This window comes from Cicer arietinum, chromosome 8 (genome assembly GCF_000331145.2).
Source record: "Cicer arietinum cultivar CDC Frontier isolate Library 1 chromosome 8, Cicar.CDCFrontier_v2.0, whole genome shotgun sequence".
Taxonomy (NCBI): Eukaryota; Viridiplantae; Streptophyta; class Magnoliopsida; order Fabales; family Fabaceae; genus Cicer; species Cicer arietinum.
In genome coordinates, this window is record NC_021167.2 from 71,934 (window position 1) to 99,617 (window position 27,684).

Sequence of the window (27,684 nt, forward strand, 5' to 3'; positions counted from 1 at the left end):
ATGCGTTGTATATCTTTTGACACTTTTTTTAGTGGGTCAATTTTACAATTTTTTTTTTTAAATTGGTTATGCGGGTGATGAGCTCATGAGCTCTCTGACACCTATTTGGACTAACCCAAATGAATAACGGGTTTATTTGGACTAGACTAAGAAGCACTTAAAAGAATTGGACTAAAATGATTCACCTCAAGTCCCGTATTTTAGCGGGGCTAACCCATTTGGACTAACGCGTTTCGACAGTTCTACTTAAAATCACTTTTCGGATGAAGAGAAGATACAATATGACGATATATTGGAACAATAGCCTCTACATAAATTGATTGATGGCCAATTAAGATTTCCATTAATCTCAAATATGACATAACATTCACTCATATTGAGTTAATATCAATTAATTATCAAATTAAAAATCTAATTAGCCTTATCATTAATCAATTAAGCTCTATATATTTTTTAATTTAATCAATTAAGCTCTATATGTTAAAAATGAGATAAATAAAAATTAGATGATCTAACTAAAAATTGAATTAAGTTTAAAGAAATAAAAGAATAAATAGAAATTTATATTCCAATAGTGAAGTGAAGCGGTGAAGGAATAGAATAGCGAGGAGGTGCGAAGCCGAAACAAGAGCCGAAGAGGAAGTGTTGTGAGTTGTGTGTGGGAGGGGAGGAGAGGAGAGGAGAAGAGAGGAGAGGAGAGCAGAGCAGAGGAGAGGAGAAGAGAGGAGAGGAGAGCAGAGCAGAGGATGCATAAATTAATTTCCTTTTGTGTTCTGAAATGAAATTGTAATAATTTATTAGTTAATTCCAGCCAACGGCACAGATCGAATTTAAATTCGGAAAAGCGAACTGGTTTACAGATAGGAGGAGGCTTTTTCTTGCTTCGTGAGATCTACTTTTTGTATAGCGGAGCGGAGCGGTTATTTATCTCTTTCTATTTAGAAATTGAATTAATCATCTCTAATCTAATATACAAGATGATGGAGAGCGAAAAGAAACCATCGTCCGCAGCAATATCGAATTTTGGAGCATGGGCGATGAACATTGTCAGCTCCGTCGGAATTATCATGGCCAACAAACAGCTCATGTCCAACAATGGCTACGCTTTCACCTTTGGTCAGCTAATTAATTCTCTCATCTCAACTAGTATAGTATCATTTCTTTTTTTCATGTTTGGATCTGAGTATTAGATCTCGACATTCATTGGATTCTTTGTTCATATACCATCTGATTTTTGTTATATGAATTAATCTTTTCATATTACTTCATACATTTTTACGTAAGAAGAAATCATCTTCTATCTATGATTCTCATAATTTCTTTTTTCTTCCAGCCAGTACGTTAACTGGGTTCCATTTTGCTGTGACTGCTCTCGTCGGTATAGTGTCAAATGCTACTGGTTACTCAGCATCTAAGCATGTCCCTATGTGGGAGCTTCTTTGGTTCTCAATGGTGGCCAATATGTCTATCACGGGGATGAATTTTAGCCTCATGCTCAACTCCGTTGGATTCTACCAAGTATGTTTTTTAATAAATCTCTCGTGATGCGATAATTTCATCTTCAACCATTGAAATGCATATTTGGTTATCCCTAGTTGTTAGCTTTGAGCGCTTATGTCAACTCTACAAGTGTACTACCTCAAGAGCTATTTACTTTACTGTTTATACATGTTTGGATTTGTCACTATATATTGAAGCGCTATTTTAGAAGTAGAGATGTTGCGTTCAATCCTACTCTAATGGCAATGGGTGTTCCTTTGTAATAAAAGGGATTTCAGTATTTATAAGATTTAAGCTGGTGACTTGGAAGACCAGTGCTCTTGGGAGAGAATCTGGTTATGACGAGGCTTTATATCTACTACTCTGTAATGACCTTCATACTTGGATGACAACCCATATGTTATAGACTTTACCTAGGATCTAGAGTTGTTTATTATAGTATTTTATCGCTTGATTGAATCCACTTCTCTATTTGTTTGTCCCCTTCTATATTTGTCACATTGTTTTCAGACTCTTCTGTTCATTCCCATGACTCACTTTACAAATGATAGTCACATACCCATGTTTTCACTTTTCACTGCTACTTTTCAGTTGTTAAATTTCACGTTATGTGTGTTCGCAGATATCAAAATTGAGCATGATTCCTGTGGTTTGTGTGATGGAATGGATCCTTCACAACAAGCACTACTCAAGGGAAGTGAAAATGTCAGTGATGGTTGTGGTTATTGGTGTTGGTGTTTGCACTGTAACTGATGTAAAAGTTAACCTCAAAGGTTTCACGTGTGCTTGCATAGCAGTTTTATCAACATCTTTACAACAAATTGTAAGTATATGCAAGATTTCTATTTTATGTTGGAAGTATGAAAGTCTTTGCTATTTCTGTTATGAGTTCTTTTTCACATGTTATTTTTTAATATATTATTATGAATTGGCGTTAAGTCTAGGTAATTGTTGGAAGATTTAGAATCATAACTAAAAGCACAAGGTTATTAAGCTTGTAAGCTCTAATAGTAATTTATTTTTCACATGGGAATTGTCAAGAATAAGAATAGATAAGCTTCATTATTAAACAGAGTATGACAGAATCTGAGAACTTACATCCTACTTTTGGTACTGGTTCTTTTTATTCTTGATTCCTTCCTTCACCTTTGTGTTGCAGTCAATAGGTTCTCTACAAAAGAAATATTCGATTGGATCTTTTGAATTGCTGAGTAAGACTGCCCCCATTCAAGCTCTTTTTCTTCTTATTCTTGGTCCATTTGTTGATTACTACCTTAGCGGCAAATTGATAACCAACTATAAGATGTCTTCTGGTGCCATTGTAAGTTCATTTTCCTCCCGTTTTTATAAAAATAGTGTTTGATTATTTGATTTGATTTATTTCTTTAACTTATGCAGGCATGCATTATTCTTTCATGCTCGCTAGCTGTATTTTGCAATGTGAGCCAGTACCTTTGCATTGGGCGCTTTTCAGCTGTTTCCTTCCAAGTTTTAGGCCACATGAAAACAGTATGTGTCCTAACGTTGGGATGGCTGCTATTTGATTCAGAGCTAACTTTCAAGAATATCATGGGAATGGCTATCGCAGTTATTGGCATGATCATTTACAGTTGGGCGGTGGAGGTTGAAAAGAAGTCAAATGAAAAGACCTTTCATCATGCAAAAAATAGCTTAACTGAAGAAGAAATTAGATTACTTACGGCTAGCATAGATAAGATTCCTTTGAAGGATGTTGAACTGGGTGAAGATCAAGGAGATTGAATCAAGATCAAGGAGATTTAATCAAGTCATGATTGATAAATTGTGTTGGAATGAATGCACAATTATGAGGTGCATGGTCGTTAAACTCTCGATTTAACTCTTAAATTCTTGTGAGTTCACGATTCTAAGTCACAAGAACGAGTTAATTCACGTGTAAACTCATAGCAGTTCAATAAGTTCTGATAACATTGGTAAACTCTCAATTTCACTGGTGAGTATCGAGTTTATGAGTTTACAATTCTATATTGATTTGGCTTTACAATGTTTATTTTTGTTGGTATTATTTCGTATTTGGTCAATATATACAGTATGGAGATGAAATGTGGAATTATTATTATTTTAATGATGTTATATCATCTCTATACATCACACGCGCGCGCATATATATATATATATATATATATATATATATATATATATATATATTATTTTAATATTAGGTGAACTATTACGAATTTAGAAGTTGATTTACGAGTTTATACAAACTTTCAGATTTTGAAAACCTTGGAGACCTATTTCTGTTTTTCTCTAAAAATAATAGAAGTTATTAAATTTTATGAAATTGAAGCATCTTGCAAGAATGTTAGTTAAAGAATGTAAAGAGATGTTGCTAGCTATGGAGAGGAGAAAGAAGAGGAAATTTAAAGTAAAATCTCCTGTTCAAAATCATCAAGAAAGTTATTCTACCTCTATTTTGGGGGTCATCAAATAACGAGGAATGAAGTAATTGAGTGCTATTGCTGATGTAGCTGAGAATATACGGCGGTTTGGTTAAGAATTAGGATTAAAATATGAATGGGGTCAGTGAAATTATTTAAGAATTAATGAAAATATAGAGAAAATGTGCAGAGCGGGACAACGGACAACCTGGTGATGTAGTTAATGCAATATATTATATTTTATATGTTAAAAGGAAAATTTCTTATTTGATCACAAAAAGATATTTATTTAGAGGTATGGCCATGAAAGTCTTTCTCAATTAAAAGATGATAATTAGCTACTGATTCTTTTAAAAAGTAAGATAAAAATAACCCTTTTCATTTTCCCCTAAACTGCTGCAACTTTATTATAAGCTGTTGTATTGTTAGATTTATATTTTTTCATGAAAAACATTATTTTTCCAAATTAATTTTTTTTAATTTATTGAATGTATTTGTTTCATTTTTTTTTTAAAATTATTTTTTGGACTAAAGATGAAAAGCTCAGATTTGTCTCCTGCCTTGTATTAAAAATATGGAAATTAACTCAGTGAGAGAAAATGATATAAAAATCTGAAATTACCTTCCATCCATTTTTACGGGAGCTTTCTCCATATTTTTTTAGATCGATTCATTAGCTGCGTCTTCTCCATCACGTATATTGTTTTTCTCCTTTCATGCAAACTCTGATCCAACATGCATTAATACAAAATTATTTTTACTTTTGTATATTTATTCGGGTGCTTTTTTCATGAGCACTCAAGGGTACATTAATCAATTTTGAGATGGGTCTAAGAAATAGATTAAACTAATAAATTTTGTATTGCTTAATTTAAAATTTTAATTGTTATGATATAATACCTATCATAGATTCTAGAGAAATGTATCATGCACCCCCTCACTTTAACTTCCCACCCCCTATTTTTATAGAAATACAATTTTATCCTTTTAACGAAACAAAATTTTAAAATATTCTAAAGTTTTGAAAAATTCGAAATGGCAATTTTCAGAATTTTCAAAACTTTCAAAATATTTAAAACTTCCGAAATAGAAAACTCTAAATTTTTTGATCTTTTTCGGAAGTTTCAAATTTTCGAAATAATGATTACATTTTAAAAATTTGGAAAGTTTCAAATATTTCCAAATCTGAAAATTTTCGAAATTTTCCTATTTCGAAAATTCTGAAACTTTCTGTATTTCTGAAGTTTCGAAACTTTCAAATTAATCACAAGTTTCGAAATTTTTGATCAATTCTGGAAAAATACATTTCGAAAGTTTTAGATTTATCAAAAGTTTTGAAAATATCAAAATATTCTGAAAAATTACATTTCGAAATTTTCGTGTTTATCAAAAGTTTCGAAAATGTCAAAAAAAAATCACTTTTTTATATTTCGAAAGTTTAAAAATTTTGGAAGTTTCGAAAAATGGAGTGAATAATGGAGTGGTTAATTTTTTTTACGGACAAAATGGTATTTTCATTTGAAATGGGGGGTGGGAAGTTAAAGTGAATGGGTGCATGGTACATTTCTCTAGATTCTACAAGTACCAACTACTACCTTAATTTCTCTAGATTGTATACAAACAGATTAAAAATTATTTTTTTTAAAAAAATATTTTTATAATAGTAAACAATCGGAAAAAAAAATTATTTTTAAACAAATCTCTAAATTTTCTAAACTAAAAATCATTTTTATTTCAGCTCAAACAATCGCACACAATATTTACACCACAATCTTGTTTTTCTTTCTTGTTTAATTTAATATGAAAGACTAATATAAAAAAGAAATTAAATGGTCTGACTTTCAATTTACTGAAATGAAATAGGTCCATAGACTACAAAACTTTGATTTAGGAAAAAATGAAGATAATTTTCAAAGATTAATAGTTTATCTAAAAATACTAACATATGAATTATTAAATTAAATTTTCAATTTGATTCTTTTTTTTAATCTTTTCAATCAATGTATAGTTTTTTTTTAATCTTTTATAATTTGAGTAAAAAATAATTTTTTTTATTATTTGTTTACAAATTTTATAATAAAATCATATTTTTAAGCCAAAAAGAGAAAGAGTGCAAAAGTGACGTATAATAAATTTGGCATCCAAACTATGTTGACACCCCAAATCAATCATCTATAACACCCTAAATCGCATATTAAAATAAAAGAGGAAACATAAAGTTTGGAGGAACTAGACCAATATCCAAGGTAAGAATAGTGTGCGGCAACAACAATTGTCTCATTAAAAATCTTACCAGAAAAATTCAAAGAGATAAAACCTTGGGGAAGAAAAAAGAGTGTTGGAAGCAAAAACTAGATCTGTTAGGGAGTTAGCAAAATGAAAAACAAAAAAAACCTAAGAAAAAATGGTAGATTAAAAAAATCTAACATTTGAAAATTGATATATATTTCTAAAGCACTCGTCGTGAATGAAAGAAAATGTTGAATTCCTCCAAATGAAAACTTATGTAGAAATACCAAAGTCTACTAGTTTATCAACAAACACATTTATTTCTGTATAAATATGAGAAAAATAGAATCTCATATGAGAAGTCAAACAATATTTATATTCTTGAAGGTTGCCACAACGAAGCTAGCTCTAGCCAAATATGATTCCAACTTTTATCAGAAGCAATCTAAATTGCATAAAAGACCGTCATAAACTCAACATAAAAAGCATTGTAATTTTTCAAATGAGCTGCCAAAATAACCTAAAATATAAGGACTACGGTCCCAAAAAATACCACCACAAGCAGCAACACTCGAGCAACTTCTAGCAGCACCATCAATGTTATATTTGATAACATCATAAGTAGGAAATTATCAAATAACCTGTTTAATTTTAGGGGAAGAATGAAGGTGACCTCTGATGGAGAAAGCTCGAAACACATGAGAATTGATGTATGAAAATGATGTTTTCCCATAGCTAAAGTTGCCAAATAAATAAATATAAGAACTAATCAAGAAAGTAGCCTTCTGAAAAGAAAATATTTTTTTGTTAAACCTAACTTGGTTTCAAAAGAACCATATCGCCCATAAAACATTAATGATAACAATAGTAATGGTATTGTGCATCTAAGCGCACCAACTACGGTTATAAACCTACATAACATAGATAATATTGGAGTCATCAATATTAGTTTTAAGAATACTCTGAAACCAAATGCTTTTCGCAAAAGAGCATTGAAAGAAAATAAGTTGAGTGTCATATGTAACTCGACCACAAAGAGAATAGATCGAGTCCACCATACATTTGCACTTTCAAATAGTATCATTTGTAGGCATCTTGTTGTTGAAAATCCTCCAAACACAAGAAAGATTTAGAATGAGAAATACAACTATTTCAAATAAGCTTAGCGAATGGGGTGGAAACTCCATAAGGATTGGCAAAAAGATAGGCATCCTTGAACGTCATGATGCTCGTTGTAGAAGGAACCCAAACTAGATGATCATCCACTTCAAATCGAGAAATAGATATCAGATTAATCTTAGACGTAAGAGTAGGGAAGCTAGCGGTTAAGAAGTTAGGAATAGCCCACATCATATTCACCAGAAAGTCTTTGACTTTGGCATAGAGAAAGTTATGCACAAAGGCATGAATCTCAAGAAAATCAGTAGCAGGTTTAGAAAGCCACGTATCGGACCAGAAGTTAATCTTAGAGCCATCCCCAAACTTCCAAGAACCATTCTCTTCAATATTGTGCAAGCTCATACAAATCCCAGGCCAAATGGAGGAAGTCATATGATAGTTAATCTTGTCGAAGTTCCTCAAGGTTCAATGCTTAAGTAATAAAGTCCCTTGCTCCCCTAGTTAACAAAGTCCCAAGTAAGATTTATTAGACCAACTTTGTTGATTGCCTTTGTGGACCTTAATCAAAGGCCTCCATCTATAACAAGTTTGCAAATTTGTGTTCCAAGCAACCATGACCACTTAATGAGTAAAGATATTGCTAGACCAGATAAAGTTATGAATTCAAGTATCTAAAGAATTAAGAATGCTAGCAGGCCAATTGTAAATGCGAAAACTATATAAGAGCATTCCATGAATAACCAGTTGAACTCTACCCATGATAGAAAGCATGGATCCCTTCCAAAATGAAAACTTGTTTTTGACACAATCAACAATGGACATTAAATGGTTAGCTTTAGGTTTCCCTCTAAAAACTGGAACCCGAAATAAAGAAAGGGAATTCTACATAAACTGAAAAGGACGCAATACTAGAGAATCTAATGCGAGAGGTGACACCCATAAAAAAATTAGATTTCTATTTACTAATTACTTGACCAGAAACTTGCTCGTTATCGTGAAACAAATCTAAAAGAAAGTTTAAACTTTTATGACTAGCTCTGTAGAAGATCATTTTATCATCGAATATAAAGCACATGACTAAGCATAACAAAGCCTCGAGACCCTAACATCAACTATAATTTTCCATTAACAACCTGCTTATAGATGTCTCTTCTTAAAACATCATTCGCTAGACACAAGAGAAAAGGAAATAGATGATCCTCATGCCTGACTCCCTTTTTTGAGGTAAAATAAATACCCAACCACTTTACTGTTGATAGAAATAGATAGCTTAGTCCAATGAAGAATAATATTGATCCACCCGCAAAAAGTTTCATTAAAACCAAATATGCACAACACTTATCAGAAAGTTCCAATAAATAGTATCAAAAGCCTTATTGATATAAATCTTTAAATCTAACTGCCCCCAAAAGCCTTCTTGTATAGAAGATTGATAGTCTTTGAGGCAATACAATCAGAAATCATTATGCCTCTAACAAACCCCAATTGATTAGGAGAAATTATATTAGGAGCCACCATATAAAGAAGGTGAGCAAGACTCTTAGTAATAATTTTGAATTGAAAATTAGTAAGCTATAAGACAATATTGGTCAATTCGTTCTGCCTCAAGAATTTTGAATATTAGACTAACTTGGTTTGGTTTTTAAGTTCTTGTGACCATAAATATCTCTTTTGACTCAACTAAGACATGATTCTATATAAAATATCAAGGTAGGTTAAAGAAGAGAATCATGCAAACATTTACAACACTCGTCTAAAAGGAAAAGTGAGAAAACGAAAGAATATTCGTCAAATCTTCCTTAATTTATTGCTATAATAAATATAATCTTTCTAGTTGATTTTCTTTTGAGGACTTTCACAGCCATATGATAACCCGCATAAGATGGTAAGCCATACCCCTTTGGATATTTTTTGTGCTATAAGCACGATTTTTCCAAAAAGATACCTAGTAGTTGCATAGAGAGAAGAAAAATTGTCATAGAATGTAATAAATAATGTTGATTAACTTTGAGTACCATCAAACATTTTCATATATTGAGGAAAAATTGAGTATCGTCGTGAAAAATGATTAAATAAAAAAATTTGAGTCCTATATAGGAAGAAGAAAAATTAAAAAAAAAAAATTGTTTTTATCAATGTAAGTTTTTCTCTCTTTTCATTTCAGACCTACTCAATTTACTCTTAACGGCGGATAATTAAAAGTTAACTATTTAGGCGGAAAAACTAACAATTATAATTAACAAAAGTAAATTTAAGGACTAAATAAAACTTAAAAGGATTAAGGAAGCAAGGTGAAAATACAATAAACTAAGGGTTTACATGTGTAATTTAACATAGAAAATATTATATTAAAAAACATAAACTTAAAATTAAAATAAAGTCTTAGTCACACTCCCAAATTAATTTTTTTGTTAAAATAAAAACACACACACACACACACACAGCAGCACGAGCCTCCTCTTCTCCTGCTTTCCCCACTGACTCTGAGCAACCAAATCACTCAAAAAACCCAACAACTTCTCTTCAGCTCTCCGGCGAACGGATCTTCCTCGTTGGAAATGCAGTGAGATCAATAGCGACGTTGTTCTTGTTCACAATCTATATTGAAATGCACTTTCACTTATATACGGTGATGTGTAATATAATTGAATTTGATTATTTGATACCGAACAGTGATTGAGTGTTGGGGTGAGGATAAGGGAAAGTGGCAAGTCCAAACATGGAAGGCGAAGATATGGATTCACTATTTGAAGGGATGGTTCTGTTCAACCCTGCCCAAATCGAAGACAAGAATCGTATTGATAATGATTCTGAAAGTGATGCTCATGCTTCAGCAGTATCCTGTTCGCAGCCCCTTGATGAGAATATCTTTTCTGACCTCACGCTCGTCCTCGATCCCCTCCAAAATTCAGAAGCCGATCAATCTCGTCAACACGCTTCCTCGAGAAGGAGAAAACGATCTGGATTGAGAATAGGATATGGTAGAGACACCGCGGATGTGGATCTTCCTTCTCCGCTCCCTCATATTGATGATGCTGGTATTGATGTTGCAGCTACTGCTGCTCCTACTGCTAGTGAGCCGATCACTGATGATGATGATGATGCTGCTGCTGCTGCTGCTGTTAGTGTTATCCATCCACCATCCAGAAGCGCCGCCGAATCCGTGGATAATGTCGATGAAACTTTTTCTGAGGCATCCTTCCGTCAAATTAAGGCCACAATAAATGAGAAGCTCATCAATGCCCGTCAACTGGTCAACTCTGCATCTGCTGTCCGAAAGGGTGCGATCAGGAGAAGAAGAAAGGCCGTTGAGAATGAAAATCTTGCTTCCCTCAAATACATGGAACTTGAAAAGCAATTGGAAGAAGCCTGTGAAGCTGAAGATTTTGAAAGGGCTGAAAAGATTAGCGAACACCTTTCTGCTGCTGAGAAGGAGAAACAAATCTTCGCCTCTTCATTGAGAGAAGCAGATGCCTTTGTGGATGATTTAGATTTGAAATTGCAGCACGCCCTCCACTCTCACATAGCTGCCGAGGAAGAATGTGCAATCTTACTCCACCATTTTGCAACGGTTAGTGAAAAAACACCCAATAATGTAGAGTTACACTTTTTACATTTATTATTAATCCTATTTAATCGCCGAGTGCTAGTTTACCCTTATCTTAAACATACATGCACATTTTCATATCTAAATGAAAATGTAAAAAATGTAACTTTACATCATTGGGTTTGAAAGCTGAGAAACTAATATGTTTCTTCAGAATTGTACTGACAGAGATACTGATTTGGACACTAACTTTTTTATTTTCATACAAAAATCAACATTGGTTTAGCACTTGGCACTTGGCAGTGTGTCGAGAATCTTTTTATTCTTAATTGCTGACTAACAATAGTTTATAACTCACGATTTAAAATTGGGTATGTCTCTCTTAGGTAAGGTTCATAAACTAGTTTATTGTTTGCTTGGTGTGATAAAAGTTTGAGTAACTAAGAGATGTGTTTCGCAGATGTGTTTGTGAAACCCCATTTAATAAAATGCTAAAGAAAGAACCTGGTCATGTGATTATAATTTTGATAACTATATGGATACATTTGGCTTTGTACCATTGAAACTACAATTTCATGTCAAGCCGAAGATTAAAAATTTTATTTCAACGAGGAAACATATTAGTCTTATTGCAGTTACTTTTTCCGCGCTACTGATTCACTGTTGAACTTAATGTGTTGAACCTGATGTTTTCAACTCAGCTACCAGTTACTTGAGTTAGAGTCTATCAAGAATCTTTTTAAACTAAATAGCCTGACATGCACAAGAAGCTACTACATATGCTAATTTTGTTCCTATTATTGAGAATAGATTCATCTCATAGCCCCTGTCTTGTAGATTTTAGTGATCTGTTTTGACTTGGGAATGTGTGCCTACACTGATGAAGCACACAAAAGAAGTAATATACTGTTGAAGAATGTTTCTATGTCATCTTAATTGCATGTGTTGGTTGTTTGGCGCTCAAACTTGGCCCTAGATGCCTATTTGAGGCCAAAACTGGCCTTGTGGAGCTTGCCATCCAGAGAGTTAGGCTTCAAAGCCTGGAGGTTGCTGCTAATAATCCTCTTCATCCAAATAACCATTAAAAAAATGTGTTATTGATGTCAAGTTTCTGGATTGGACAATGACCGGTAAGGGCTAGTGTCAGTGTGAATAGTAACAGGTTTGATTACTGAAGAAAGTTCCAGTGTAGTCAAATCCCAGTTGCTAGTGGAACCCCTTTGCTACCAATAAGTCCTTGTATTTTTTTTTATGGATCCGACATGATTTTCTCTAAATCAAATGGGGAAGGTGGAGAATTTCCAGGGGAAGGAATAGGAATGGAAGTAGTGGAAGTGGTCTTTAAATGAAGAGAATTGAAATAACAGATTGCACAAGGACAGTAGGTGGTGCTGGAATGGAGGGAAAAGTTGAAGACGAAATGGAAGAGAACTGAACTTTTGGAGGTAGGTGGGTAGTACGTATGACCCGCGTATATATGTATATAAGTGTATAGAAATTGAGAGCTTATAATATACCTCTTGAAATATATATTCTTCCGTTTGCAATAGAAATTTGTATCATGTATGAGTAAAAGAGTAACCAGTTAGTATACATTCTCAAGACCTGAATTCCATCATGTGTTGATTGCATGGGTGAAGGAAATGATAGCAAGCACACCCAGAAATCTGGTTGTAACTGTAATATGTTGGCTTGGAGAGTAGGCAAGTTAGTAGTACCTTATTATTTAATATTTAACGTTATCAAGGCCAGTATGTTGATTTGATACTCATATGTACAGTGAGTAGGATCCCAGAAGGAAAAAAGTAAAGGAACTTGGAATAAAAGCATTTGGATGGTGTGTGGGGACAAATAATTTGTTCATTTTTTTTTTTTTGTAGACAAAATAGGGGAACAATTCGACATAATTCCAACAACAAAATTATTTTAGTGCATAAATTATTTTTTTATTTAAAAGATAATATTTGTATGCTTCCAGTGATTGTTGTGTTTTTTATTAGCAGCAGCCCTTTCTCAGTGTACCTTCAAGTATCTTAAGATTCTATGGACAGCGTCCTCATATGTGGGTTCATAAATTGACTTACAAGGCTTACTGAGAAAGCAATAGTTGGCCTTGTATGAGCCAAATGTATTAACTTTCCAAGAACCCTTTGATAGCATGTAGTATCCATAGGGTCCCCTTGCCATCTCCAATTTTTTTGTTGGATCTATGGGTTTGTCAACTGGTCTACAACCACTCATACTAGATTCTTTTGGTAGATCATATATTCCATTGTTAGAGAACAACCCATTACTAGAGAATCAGATATATTAAAGGTGAGGAAGTGTAATATTAGCTTCTTCTCAAAAAGAAGGAGGTGCAATTTACCCTATGATATTAATAAATTCCTTTATTTGTATGATTTTGCAGCCTTATTTCTTTAGCTTCCTCATTCAAGTTATAGCTGGAATTGCTAACATGTTTATATTCCCTGCTCTAGAATGCTGTAAATGATGCAGATTCTGCCATGAAGAAAGCAACACTGGTGTATTCAAAAGAAATGGATCAATGGCTTTCATCATCAGAAGCCTTGGAGGTTAAAAAGATGGAGTTCGAGATTGAATCACATTTTATACGTGAAGCTCATATAGAACTTAATAATAACATTGAGCATTCAATCGAGGATGACAAACAAGAAAAAGAGATCCTTTGTAAAAGAAAGAATGTGCTAATAGATGAATTGGAAGAACTTCTTGCTTTAGTCAAACAGAAAGAAAAAGAGATAGCTGACAATGATTCTGATTTAAAAGCAGTAGAGCATAAGATAAATAATGTTGTTTCTGGATTTAAAGAGATTCAGTCGACCATTGATTTGAAGTATGACAAATTGCAATCTGCCCTTGCTCAAGTGAAGTTAGAGAATGAAACTTTGTCACTGAAGAAGGACGAAATTGATAACTCTCTCATTAGGGAAGAAGGAATGGAAGCAAAGCTTAGGGAATTTGCTAGAATTTCTGAGGTTGAAGCAAATGGGTATAAGGAAATAGTCAAATTAAGAAGAAGTTTGATGTCGTCTATATTGAAGTCTGGGGAGGACAAACTTAGACTGGCAAACAATGAGGAAAAGCTTTCTGGAGATGTGAAATTGTTTCAACAGGAGGTTTCCGCTGCAAGAGATTCCTTGCAGGTTAATTCTTTTATTTTTTTGTGTTTGGCTTCCTTGCAGGTTAATTCTTATACTTATTTACGTGTTTTGACTTTTGAATTGTGCAATTGGTTGAAATGTGATGAATTATCACAAAGACTTCCTAGTTCCTACCTTTAATTTGATGTTATATCCAAGCCACGTTACATGGAATATAGATTGAGAGAGTTCTATACATATAGTCAAATGCAGGTAGCTTATTTGTGTTTTTATCTTAAACAAGTGAGGTTTATTGATGTTTCTTTTTCCTCTGAAAATATTCTTTTGGTTTGTTATCTTTAGATATAATGGAACTCCACTGTGGCATTTCTTCTCTTTCTATTTATTTATTTTTATTACTGTATAAAACAATGACCAAAAATAGGCACATGTGAAAACTTCCGTTTGTCTTTTTCTGGCTCAAACACCTCCATTTCTTCAATAGATTTTTATATTAGTTTTGTGTTTTTTTGCAGACCTGTGTTTAAGCACAGGTAAATACAGCTAGTTTATTGTAAATAAACATCTTAATGGAAGTTTTGTAATTTTCGTCAAACATGTTGACAATCAAATTGAACCATTCCTGTTTGTTTCTTTCGGTGTAAAAACACAGGTTGACTCTAGTTTGTTCACAAATGTCATTACTTTGTTTTTAGGAACTATCTTCAAGAAAGGCAAGCATCCAACAAGATATAATATCCTTCAAGCAGAGGACTATTTTCATAGATAAGAGAGTCCCAGAACTTGAAGCAGAAAAAAAAGTTGCTACTGCTGCTAGAAATTTCAAGGAGGCTGGACGAATAACTACTGAGGCTAAATCACTGTGTGTTGAAAAAGAGGACATTCGGATGGACATGGATACGGCCACTTCAAAACTTGAAAAGCTTGAGGAAGACATTAAAGGCACCCTTGATATATTGCAGGAAGCTGAGGGAATGATCTTATTAAAGGAGAAAGAGTTAGCAATGGCTAGATATCAGAAGCTACTTTTGACGGCTGCTACTGCTAGAGCTGAAAAAGCTGCCGCCCAAGAAATGGGTGATGTAGAAGAAGCTAATCTCCTGCTGGCAGAAGCTGAGGCAGCAGATTGTGAAGCTGAGAAAATTCGATCAACATATAATTTTAAGGCAGAAGACGTTTCAAATTTACAAAAAGATTTGATTTCCATGGACCTTGTATTAATTCTTGATAAAAAACAATTGGAAAAATTAGCTGTCACTTCATCTGTTTAGCTGATTGTCTAAACAAGATTTTAAGATACACATACTCCTAGAAGTTACTGAAGTGCAACATGAATGTCCAACTTTTAGGATGAGTTTTATGCATCTCTACATTTTAATGAATACTGAGTATGAGATTTGTGCAATTTTGCCTTGTCACATTGGTATAGAACATTTTACTCCATTGTGTGAAGACATAAAAAAAAGCAGTTATTAACACTTTATTATGGTTTCCATGTTATAGGGTTCCCAAGAGTAACTACATTCCTATAACTAAAATGGTACTCTGTATTGTATTTGTGGGTCAGTCTATACCACCTCAACCTTACTTTTCTTTATGTTTTTTATGGTGAAAAGGAGGGAGCAACAACTCTCAAAACTAAATTAAAATCCCAGAAGAAGGCAATACACAACAAATCTACCATCAAAGGTAGAACAAGGAATTCTTCAATAGAATCAGAAGTTTTGCAATGATCGTCAATTGATTAAAAGAAAAGTGATTTTTATTTTATATTTTTTAAAATGATTTTTATGAGAATTTAGTCAAAAATAATAAAAGTAATTTTGGATTCATTTGCTACGAATTAAAAATATAATTGACATTCAATAATTTAGCGGCGTATTTGTAGTTTTTGTCTCTCTATTTTCAGCAATACATGAAATTAATTTTCTTATTTTAAAAATCGACAATTTTGGTTCATCGCTCATATTTTTAAACTAAAAAAATAACAATTTGGCACATTTTAAATGATATGTAACACGATTTCATGATATACAACCAGCGAGATATATTAATTATTCATATATCATTAATTAAATTATAAAAATAAAATAAAAGATTGAAGTTGAAAGTTAAGTGTTTAGAGAGTTTTATTGAAATTTCATCAGTATTAATCATTTTACGTCATCGTATTATATGCCACATTTTTTAAAGCATGTCACGTTGTCAATTTTAAGAAGAAAATTATAAATCATTTTTTATCGGAAAATTTTAAGAAGAAAATAAAAAAAAAATTACCAATTTTTTAAAAAAAAACAAATCAAAATTAAAAAGAAAATAAAATAGGCTTATAGACCTATTAAGCTCACAAAATTTTAGAGACTTTTTAATATTGGAGTTTTCTTTTTTTTTGAGGCCATTTTAACTGTGAAATATTTTTACTCCTCCTCCATGTGAATTAAAGATCAATAATTAAAAGAGTTATCAAATCAACACCTCAATAAACAACAATAATAGACCTTATTCGAGCAACAAATTATCAAGACCCCCTATTAAGGATTCTCCGCACAACACCTCACTGATAGCATCCATTCAAGTCATAGTCCACAAACACATTCTTTTCTAAAATTATCGGTAATTGTAGTCAAGCTAACACCTTATTTTTTTACTTGCTAGCAGAGAAGCTATTCTCTTCTTAAAAGATTCAAAGCAATCACAACCCTCAAATTCGGCATTAATGTTAATGTTAACAATTCGGGTTAGGGTTCATCTCGTATGCATTTATTTATAGTTTGTATTTTATAAATTTTTCTTTAAAGTTTTAAGTTTGTCTGTTCACTTTTTATTTTGTTTTTTAATTTTTTAATTTGTTTTATTTACAAAAGCTAAATTAAATAAATCTGATTTTATCATAGATTTATTAAATAATTAAAAACGTAAGCTTAATATAACATGGGTGCCACATCACCTTGTTAAATTGTCACATTAGCAAAATCGAGAATCAAATTAAAAGTTGAATAAAATGCCAGAATTTTTAAAAAATACAGAGATTAAAATTGTGAAAAAAATAATAAAAAGATAAAATTACGAATTAAATAAAATAGAGTCTAAATTGCATTTAACCCAAAAATACATATCTCTCAAAAAATTAAAATACTTCAAATAATATTTTATTATAAATTATTTAAATCAATTTTTTATTTGAAGATTTATCACAAACAAAAAGAATGAATACTCAAAAAACTAGTAGGAAGAAAAATTTGTACCAAAGAGTCTCAATATTGTCTCGATATAAAATGTTGTGGTTGTACATTCTAAGTTAAAAATAAAAACAATAAATAAAAAATTATATAACTAACTAGGGCCAGAATAATGCGGAAAAAATATTATGAGAAACGGTACACTAACTAAAAATTTCAGATTGCCAATATTTAATTTAATTTGATATAAACACAATGAAAATAAAATAAAAATCCTATCTTCATTCATCATTGCATTTTGTCCTTGAGAAATAGGAAAAAAAATGAACAATTAATGTAAAATAAATAATAAGATTAACAATTCCCAAAATATGGAACAATGAGATATTTCAAATAAAATGCAATAATTCGAATGACATATTACAATCATTTAACAAGAGATTATATATAGGGAACAACTTCGATAAAAAAAATACTTAGTTATTGTGAGGAAAAAATTAATCACGTGCTTTAAATTAAAATTAACAGTTAGAATTAAATTTTCATTAAAAAGTATATTGTGTCTTCACCTCACTAAATTAATTATCTCTCTTCGTCCTTCCTTTTTCCAAACCCAAAAATCGTCTGCTTCGGAGTTTGAACTCATACAAAGCAATCGTTTAATTATTTTTTTCAAATTGTATCTTAGGAACTAGCAAAATCGTTTGCTTTGGAGGCTGAACTCAATCAAAGCAATCAAGATCGAAATAATATTTTTGTCCCAAGTGATTTCTAAGAACTAGCAAACCATGGCAATAACTCATAGTAATAGAAAGACAATAGTAATTAGTAGCATCAGGAAAGGACGCCACGACAGAGATGGCCAACCAAATGGTGTAACCAAAAGTTAGACATATAAAACTTTAGACATATGTAAACTAATTTGTGGTCTCATAAGTCGTGATGAGGATGGGGAAGGGGATTAGCATAAACAGAGGTAAAAGACAAAATCACTTGTTTCTTAAGATTGTTTGCAGAAGGGGGAGATACAGCATACTGAAAAAGTCAATTTAGTGTGTTATAAAAGGGAAAATGAAAATAGAGAATTAACTCGTAGAGTTCAGAACAAGTTATATTTTTTAATAAAAATTTAATCCTTACAAAAAAATTATAATCTAAAGGATGTAATTGTTTTTATTTCTTTCAATTCTTAATTGTTCTCCTCAGAGTCATTCTCTCTCTCTATATATATATATATATGAGACTGAATATCTTCAGTCAAAAACAAGAATATGAATCAGAAAAAATCAGATGACTGATTATACTTTCTACATCCCAAGGATCTAAGAAAGAGCTATCACTTTTAACGGATAATTTAATAGTCTTACATCATAACAGTACCCAAAAAGGAAGAAAGCGAAGCACTAGAAGGAACACGACTTAAAAGGAAGAAAACGAAGCACTAGTGGTACGATAGCTTAATCTTACAGTCATAAAGACATCATAACTAAGGCAAAATTGCCCTATATCTCTTCAGTTTCCAGATGAAGCAAAATTTTGAAACACAGCAGACATCAATGATTGCCAGACAACTGTAAAAGGAAACTATAATTTACAGGTTGACAGACACTAGTGGTCAGGGTGCGGCTGACCTGTGCCCGTTATTTCTTCATCTTGACTTGTGATCTGAAAGCTCGTTTAAGTTATCCTGCTCTTCTTTGATGAATGGTTCATCCATTGCCACTGGATCTACCCCAGACCCTGACACCTGAAGACACGCAATTTTAACACCGCCATACTAGTCTTATAAAATGACACATTTAGTTTAATAAATGACAAAACATTCAACCTTGGAGCATGCAATCTCCTTGAAAGCCGTAATATCTCTTCTACTGTCTAGATGTTTATGATAGCTTTCCTGAAATTTAAAACAAGTTCCAACCAAAAGGAAGAAATTGAGCAATTAGACAAATCATTGTGCACACACATCTTGTAGCAAAATACAAATAAGGAGACAAGAATCACAGATTGCGCCCAGTCACTGAAAATAAATCAACCCAATAATTTATTTATCTTGATAGAGTTGAGGATTTTATTATACACCACTAACAATCAGGCCTGTTTTCCACAAGGGAAGGTATGCTACGTTGAGGATTTCATAAAATACATAATATTTTGATTTGTTTGAAAATATACATATTACATATGTCTTTTCTACTGCTAAAGAAAACTACTGTTCCAAGAAAGATGGGAAACTTTTCATGTAGGTGTATACAAATTTAGACTATGCAGAGTCAATGGTGGATAGGAGATATATTGCAGGGTATTGAATGTTCCTAGGAGCAAAATTTGATGTCATGGAGAAGCAAGAAGCAGAATGTAGTTGCAAGGTCAAGTGCAGAGGCAGAATTTTGAGCTACAACTAAGGGATTTTTGAGCTTTTATGGCTGCATATCATACTAGACAATCTCTAGATAAAAATATGACACTCCTATGAAGTTATTATGTGACAATAAGTTGGCCATTAACATTGCACATAATCAGGTTCAGCAAGACAAGACAAAGCACATAGAGATCAACTGACATTTCATCAAAGAGAAGTTGGATAACAGGCTTATAGCTATACATACCTATAGGGTAACAACTGGGAGATGTGTTCACCAAGGGCCTTCCCTTTGAGTGGTTTCAAGATCTTACATGCAAGCTGGGAATGATCGATTTTCGTTCACCAGCTTGAGAAAATATTAGGAAATATTTTCTTAATTATTAGGAAAGATTTGATTTGATTTTTACCGTTTTTTATCCCTTTGTTATTTCTTTAATTAGATGATAGGATGTACATATATTAGTTTTGTAATCACCCTTTGTTTTTATCTGATTAAAGTCTAAAGAGAATATTTACACATCACTTTCTTTTCTACAGTAACCTTCGATGAGAATCCAATCAGGTGTTGGAAGAATACTTAACTGCTGAAATTTCTAAACTGCAGCAACTGAGTCGTCAGGAAAAGTATTAAAAATAAATATACCTCACACTATATTCACTATATTGTACTCATTACTATCTGATGCTTAGTTCAATTTTTTTTCAAATCATAATATTAAGATATGATTATTTGGAACAAATTTGTGTTGTTGGAAAGCAAAGAAAACAGGTTGGGGACATACTGCATCTTTATGCTCAGCTTCAGCATATTCACTTTTCACCCTTCGGTTAAGAGGATTGCTGTAAAAAAAAAACTGTTAAGTGCCTTGAAAGACACACTGTCAAGATGGGACTCGAGAAACACAAGAGAATACCTATCAACATCCATGTCAAAATCAGGATCCCATCTTTCATCTCCATCATCTTCATCTTCATCTCTCTATACATAAAAAAATGTAATAAGTTCATTATTACACAACCGCCCAATTCATTCAATAACTGAAAATGAAAAAAATATATCAAATCTAACTACGAAAGCAAAAAAAACATAGTGGATCATTTAATTATGTTCTTACATAAAGATGAACGGGACTTTTTACTTTTAGCCATACAATGTATGATTCTTAAGACAGATTTCAGTGAGACATAATTTGCATACTATTTGCACTCTTCGTGCATATTTATAGCATCGCCATGCTTCAACTGCATCTTGCCATGATTGATTATTCCCGATTATCTGTGGCTATTGACTTTGAAAAATATGCAGATTTATCTATGACCTCATAAACAATCTTAATGTTTCAAATACAATTTTGACAGTTTGGGTATTAGACACAGTAAAATGTGGTATTTAAGTCTGGATTAACAAAACTGAATAATGAAGTGATTATATAGTTTTCTCCTTCAGGATTTTCATTTATCATTGAGAGAGAAATGTATATTCCGTGAACATAACAGTATAATTTGCACCTTATATGCTATTCAATCAATTTTACATATTTTGAGGTCTGTTTGGCACTACTTCAATAAATTATCAAGAGAATATGAACTACTAAGGGTGGCTTGATAATTGAAGTGGAGGGGTGATAAGGATGTTGTAGGATCGATCCCTACCCTCATATAAATACCAATTATAATAAATAAATAAATCATTCAAAAAAAAAGGAAGATCTACTTGAGAGAAATGGAGCATTAAAGAAAGTAAAAGAATATCGTAATTGCAAAGACGACCTCTTGAAGCTCAGTATTTGGTGGTCTCTCCTGGAATGGAACACTTGGCGCATGTTGAAGCCTAGATAAATTGTCGAGAAGTTTTGTTCTTATATCATCCAATAAATATCGGGAGTTCTTGTTTTCCATGTTACTAGGAGCAACATGAAGAGCATAGTCAGGACCAAAATATTCATAATACTCATGTTGAGGCATCTTATCGTCTAATTCAATCCCGAGAGCAACACCTGTCTGATCAACAACCAATACAAATGTGTTACTCTAAAACAGCCGCTTGCTTAAAAAATATATAATTTAATTTTGCAAGCATAACATGTATACAGAAAAGCAACACTCAAGAGTGCCGCATATTGAAGTACTGCTAAACGGTTGAAACCACATGAAGGCATTAGTCCATTTGTAATAGTTTGCTGTTAAATAGATGTTTCTAGGAACACTTTTTTCAATTATGTCATGTAGAAGTATAGAACTTAATGTTTCCCACAACCTAGTAAGTTGTGAGAATTATAGGAGATTTTTTTCATGAACTGTTGTGTTATTTTTATCAACATTTCAGTGCCGAACTTTTCTAAGTTCAGGAGTAAATAATACCTCATAACACCAACATCGTGCCACATTTCTTATTGTATAGCCACCTCCACCAAGCAACAGAAGAGGAACATTAAAGGATCTCATATATTTGACACACTCTGCATGCCCTTTTATTGAAAGATTGAAACAGCCTAATCTGTCTCCAGATAAAGAATCCGCACCACATTGCAATACCACAGCACCAGGTCTAAAAACCTCCATCACCTTTCCCATTATTGGCTTAAACAAGGAATGGTAGCTCTCATCATCAATTCCATCATCCAGGGGAACATTCAGTGAATAATATTTCCCTTTACCATATCCAATGTCACGGACATCTCCTGTTCCAGGAAAGTAATCCCCAAACTTATGAAATGAAACAGTCATGACCCTATCAGTGGTGTAAAAAGCCTCCTCTACACCGTCACCATGGTGGATATCAATGTCTACATATAGAACACGCTGTCCAATGACAAAGGAATTGCAAATTTCAATGAAAGGCACTTAACAGAAAATATTTATATTTAATATAAAACATCTGATGCTAATAGAATTTTAGAATGCATTGTTTTCCAAAAGTGGCATCTTACAAAAGTTCCAAACTACCAAGCCACATTAAGACTAATAAAAAATATATGCTTCTTTGAAGTAAGGGCAGAAAATCACAAGTTTCTTTCAAAGGTATAAGGGAAACTCTAGTTCAAATGCCATCCTCAACAGGCGAAAAACTATTCACGTCAATGAAGGACAAGTTATCTTTGAAGTAGTTAAAAAATAGTAAAAAGTTTCTCTTTTTTGACAAGAGACAAAGGTTTCTTGGAATGAGCAACATAGAAAAAATACTAAATAATCACATGATTAGCTTGAAATCATCTCTAGGTTTTTGAAGAATCCCACAGAACAAACCCGCAAAACAGGTATAGGTTGAACATCGGTAGCAATTACCCGCCAAAAAAAAAACTATTAGCTTATTATTTAATATATTACTAAGCCCAATGAAGGAAACCATTTGCACAAACCTGCATCCATTAGAAGAACCCCAAAATTGATTTCTTTTTACACATCTTTATAGATATACTAATTAATAATAATTAATAATAAGATAAGATGTCCAAGTTAAAATCAAAATAAGATAAGATGTCCAAGTTAAAATCAAGGTTAATTGCAATTTTGATCCCTCTACTTTTACGATTTGACATATTTTAAATGACGTGGCATACAATTTCATGATGTAGAACAATATTAATTTTTCATGTCATTAATTAAATTACAAAAATAAATAATTTCTGAAGTTGGGGGTGAAGTTTTTATAGGGTTTTATTACGATTTCATGGGTATTAATCATTCTACGTCATTGCATATGTGTCATGTTATTTAAAGTATGTCACATCGTCAGTTGTTAGTTAAAAAATTAGAATAAGACCAAAACTATCAGATTTTAAAATAGGAGAATTGATATCGTAAATTGGTAAAACTAGGGAGACTATAATTGCAATTAAGCCTAAAAAAAATATTTTAAATACAAAAATATTAGGTATTTATGAGATTGGTATATTAGTGTACAAGGGAATTTAAAATTCATTCATATTGATATCTAAAGCAAAGAAAATCCGTAAAAGTAACCCCTAAAAAATGGATTACTAATTAATGATAATGAAAAGGCATATTACATACAAGCCATAGAATTATTGCAAATGTCGGTCATGAAAAGAATAAAATTTAATCTAAATTAAAATCGGTGAAACCTTAAATCGACAAGATAATGCAATAAAGCAAATTTAAAAAACCTCGTGTATCTTGAGAAGTTCCAAAATAGCCAGCACAATGTCATTAACATAGCAAAACCCAGAAGCCTCGCACTTTTTTGCATGATGTAGCCCGCCAGCCCAATTTATTGCAATATCACATCCTCCATGGTTCAATTTTATAGCACCGCCAACAGAACCCCCTGCATATGTCTGACAAAATGAGTAAAGACCATCAAACACAGGGCAGTCTTCACCAACATTAAACCTCTTCAACTGTCTCAACTGATCTTGCTGTGTTTCTGGGGTGATGCCCCTCAAAAAAGCCACATAGTCATCAGCATGGAACTTGCAGAGGTCCCTATCTTTAGCTGCGATAGGCTTCAGGACCTGCATGTGTTGAAGCAACCCATAGTGGGCTAAAAGAGCATGTGTCATTCGAATCCTATGTGGTTTCATTGGGTGACCCTGCCCATAATAATAATTTCCAACCTCTGGATCGTAAAAATAAGAAATCTTTCTCTTCATGCCATCTGACCCTGACGGAAGGGAGTTCCCTCCACTTTCCATCACTCAACCTATAACAACCATATATAATGTTGATCAAGAGACATAGTAATAAGTATGGTAACATTAATAATAATAAATATAATAATAATAATAGGCTAACAATAACAATGATAATAATAATAATAATGCTAACAAACAAACACGCAAGGCAATTATTAAACATAATTTTGAGTATTTGAGAATATAAGACTGCAGATGAACGCAAAGATCATGCACTGATTCATGATAACAATAGCTGCCAACAAATTATTCCTGGATGCTTAAAACCAGTGAATAACATTACCTATCATTTTATATAATAATTGAGGCTTCAACTAGCATCAGTCCATAACTGAGCAATAAGCAGAAATATTAACCCACCATAATTGGCTTACAAGTTAAAAAGGTAAGTATAATGGAGTAATCACAAAAATAAATATGCATATTATTGTATCTGAATGTCAATTGAACAACTATAACATTCTTAAATACAAAAATTCAAGCCGAACACCCACAAAGATGCTCAAAAGCAGATATCCATCATAAGCTACACATTAAAAAATAAGTAAGCGCAACAGAAGCATACTTGCAAAAAGCCACAAAGGAAAGGATGCTTGAACGGTAGAACATGTAAAACCATATCTTTTATCCTTTTAACTAATTGAATTCTCTTGACTTGGATATGCATATTCATAAAACAAAAATCATAAATAAAACACCCTACGTAGACGTAAATTCTATACTAATTAAAACATGTGTCACTATACATGTTACACAGTTAAAATACCAAATCAAATTTGTACCGAAAAAAAAAAAACAATTCAAAGGATAAACTAAACAACTCTATGACGTGAATAAGTGATAGCCATCTACCATCTCTTCATCCTATTAAGTTGTAAATATAACCTTAAACTATGAGATAAAAATCATTGAGACTTATATCCAATGGCGGAAAGCGGTGGCGGGATTTCAACAATCCGCCATGGTCATTTTACACGTGATGGCGGCTATGGCGTCCAAAAATAGCAGATTTTGGCCTCTCCGCCATTGACAACACTGATCAGTACTGAGTGTTGTCTTTGACAATTTTACAATAAGCAGCAATCTTACGGATGTGTATTAATCACACACGCGCACAAATTGATCATTCGCACACAAATCAACTAAGAGAGGGAAAAGCACTCGCAAGAACATCGAATTGCAAGCTGGTATGAACCTAAAACCACGTTCAGTAAATCCAAATACATTTTCCTAACACTCTTCTATTGTATGACATCGTTGGTGACAGTTTATTATAGCCACTTCAGTTCAAACAGAGAGAAAATATAATGATAACAAAAATATGTTACCCAGAAAATTCTGCACAGCACATTCATGCAGTCTTAACTTCAACAATTTATTCCAGGCGGTAAGGCTTATCTAAAAATCATAAAAAGAATGACAAGCCACCCACACATAAATAAATCATAATTCGCCAAAGAGTCTTAGAAAATTCAAAACGGAGGACTGTTACAAAAATGTGGAGCATGGACGTCATATAATGTGCGCGCCACTTTTGGCACGCAAACCTTCACGAAAAAATAGAGGCAGATTCCCAGCACATTAGACATCAAAGTCATGCTTTTACTTCGAATGAATTGCTTCCTCATCAACAGTTGAAGAGCTTCTTCCAAATTTAACCCATTAACTATGCAACTTTAGCATCTCATTTGAGGGCTCAAAACTCATCCAATCAGTACATCATTTCCACAACATGTTAGTAATCATAATATTTGTTCGCACTCCGAAAGTAGACACCTTGAACACGCTCAAGCGGTACAATCAAAAGCTTTTACAACAAGACACGCAATCCCATACATCTAGAACATCCAACTAACCCACATTATCTTAATGTATTTTATTTTAATGTATTTTCATTTAGAGACAAATATCAAGAACATTTCTCAAACAGTATAAATGAAATATCTAAAAGTAAAAAAAGAATTAAAAAAAAATATATATATATATATATATATATATATATATATATATATATATATATATATAATCAGTGAGAATTCTCACCTCAAACGAAAGAGATGGAAAAAGTGAATGAACTCCTAGATCCCTGCTTCTCGTTCTTCCCTTCCTTCAAAATCAATTGGTTTCCTTCTCTTCTCTCCACTCACTGCTGTGTGTGTAAATATATGTATAAATGTATGTTTATAGGAGACTGTCTATTCTTTTTCCATTTCGCAGTTTCACGATCTCACTCTCTATTTTCTTCTTCTATTTCTCTCGGTTCAACCATTTCTTCTCAATTTATATATAAGTTCTAGATTTTCCCTTCACCAACTTTCTAATCTCCTTTTTATGCCCTAAAAACATTCAATTGGGCTCTTCAGATGGATGGGCCTGTCCCTTAAAGGACAGTATTCACCGATCCGTCTAAAATATTGGTTACAAACCCTAATGATTTAATTCAATAATTGATTTTCACAAAAATTAATTTCACACAATATATATTAATACAAGTTATATTCTTTTGGATCTGAACAAACCTGCATGCCACTCAACAAGAGACTGTGGGAGGAAATACATATGACTGTTTTTTTATAGTAAGTCATAAAAGACTTTAAGGAAAAAACACATAATGTTTCAAATGATTAGTTAGTGTGAATATAATAATTTAGTAACACAGAGATGTAATTATTGTTGTAAGAATAATCATGATATATATATATAATGGGTACATAGTAAATTATATAAGAGTTTTTAGCTGTTTCAATAAATAGCACGATAATCTAATATAAGAACTGAGTTGTGAGAGCAGATAAATATAAAATAGATAAAAAAAAATTTAAATATAAATAAAATTATTTTTTGACTCAAAAAAATATAAATAAAATAATGTGTATTTTATTCAAATTTGGACCTAACATATTTTGATTATATTTAAAATACAAAATAATATACAATAAATGTAACATAACACCACAACTAAATTAATGAGTTATAAAGTTTACGTGATTCAATAGCTCAATTTTTTAAAATCGATGTTTTGATACTTATTTCATAATTTATTGTGAATAAATGTATGTTATTTTGTAAGTAAACACGAGTTGTGTTCTTACTATCTCTAGTTTCAATTATTAGAAAGAAAAAAAAAATCTAAAAAAGTTATATCAAAATCAATGAACTTTGTTTATTATTGTAATTTTTTATAAATATACTTTAATGCATAAAAATATAAAATTGTGTTGAATTTTTATAAATATTATTTTTATTAAAAAAATAATATACTAATTCATTTAGTTAACGAGCTCTACTTAAAGATAGTAGCAGTAGATAACTTCTTATAAAATTAAGTACCTTTTACGGTATATGTCAAAAGAACGTTATAATTAATTACATGTTATATAATAAGTCGAAAATCATATTTTATGAACATGCAATTCCTAAGGTATTCAATATTTGTAAAAAAATATACAATATATTCATTAGTTGTAATTTTAAAGTCAAAGATAATAACACATAAATATTAGTTGGTAAAAATACATATTTAATATTTTAAATTTAGCTTAATT

The 27,684-nt window shown here is 32.1% G+C and overlaps 4 protein-coding genes across 7 annotated transcripts; 2 read left to right on the plus strand and 2 right to left on the minus strand.

Annotated features, from left to right (window-relative positions):
- The first annotated feature begins 582 nt into the window (after nt 1-582).
- On the plus strand, nt 583-3,625 carry LOC101512594 (UDP-rhamnose/UDP-galactose transporter 2). 2 transcript variants are annotated; one of them, XM_004511218.4, is made up of 5 exons: nt 583-1,116; nt 1,334-1,518; nt 2,123-2,323; nt 2,660-2,821; nt 2,899-3,625. In XM_004511218.4, the coding sequence occupies exons 1-5, from the start codon at nt 978-980 to the stop codon at nt 3,259-3,261; spliced, it is 1,050 nt and encodes a 349-aa protein (XP_004511275.1). In that variant the 5' UTR covers nt 583-977; the 3' UTR covers nt 3,262-3,625. The 2 variants fall into 2 exon arrangements, with proteins under 2 accessions (XP_004511275.1, XP_027193372.1); XM_027337571.2 differs by having other exon boundaries at nt 878-1,116; nt 1,338-1,518.
- A 3,676-nt stretch (nt 3,626-7,301) lies between these two features.
- Nucleotides 7,302-7,700, minus strand: LOC101507244 (uncharacterized). The gene has a single exon (XM_004511386.1). The coding sequence runs from the start codon at nt 7,698-7,700 to the stop codon at nt 7,302-7,304; it is 399 nt and encodes a 132-aa protein (XP_004511443.1).
- Nucleotides 7,701-9,675: 1,975 nt separating this feature from the next.
- LOC101513116 (uncharacterized) lies at nt 9,676-15,435 on the plus strand. Of its 2 annotated transcripts, none has more exons than XM_073364308.1 (3): nt 9,676-10,839; nt 13,296-14,021; nt 14,636-15,435. In XM_073364308.1, exons 1-3 carry the CDS (start codon nt 9,988-9,990, stop codon nt 15,209-15,211), a joined length of 2,154 nt encoding a protein of 717 aa, XP_073220409.1. In that variant the 5' UTR covers nt 9,676-9,987; the 3' UTR covers nt 15,212-15,435. The 2 variants fall into 2 exon arrangements, with proteins under 2 accessions (XP_073220409.1, XP_004511277.1); XM_004511220.4 differs by having other exon boundaries at nt 9,677-10,839; nt 13,296-13,982.
- A 2,956-nt stretch (nt 15,436-18,391) lies between these two features.
- LOC101513443 (histone deacetylase 19) lies at nt 18,392-26,438 on the minus strand. Of its 2 annotated transcripts, XM_004511221.4 has the most exons (8): nt 26,183-26,438; nt 23,612-24,147; nt 21,846-22,286; nt 21,255-21,485; nt 20,399-20,463; nt 20,267-20,324; nt 18,948-19,016; nt 18,392-18,866 (listed from the first exon to the last, which is right to left on the minus strand). In XM_004511221.4, exons 2-8 carry the CDS (start codon nt 24,137-24,139, stop codon nt 18,768-18,770), a joined length of 1,491 nt encoding a protein of 496 aa, XP_004511278.1. In that variant the 5' UTR covers nt 24,140-24,147; nt 26,183-26,438; the 3' UTR covers nt 18,392-18,767. The 2 variants fall into 2 exon arrangements, with proteins under 2 accessions (XP_004511278.1, XP_073220392.1); XM_073364291.1 differs by lacking the exon at nt 20,267-20,324 and having other exon boundaries at nt 18,726-18,866; nt 26,183-26,322.
- Between the last annotated feature and the right edge of the window lie 1,246 nt (nt 26,439-27,684).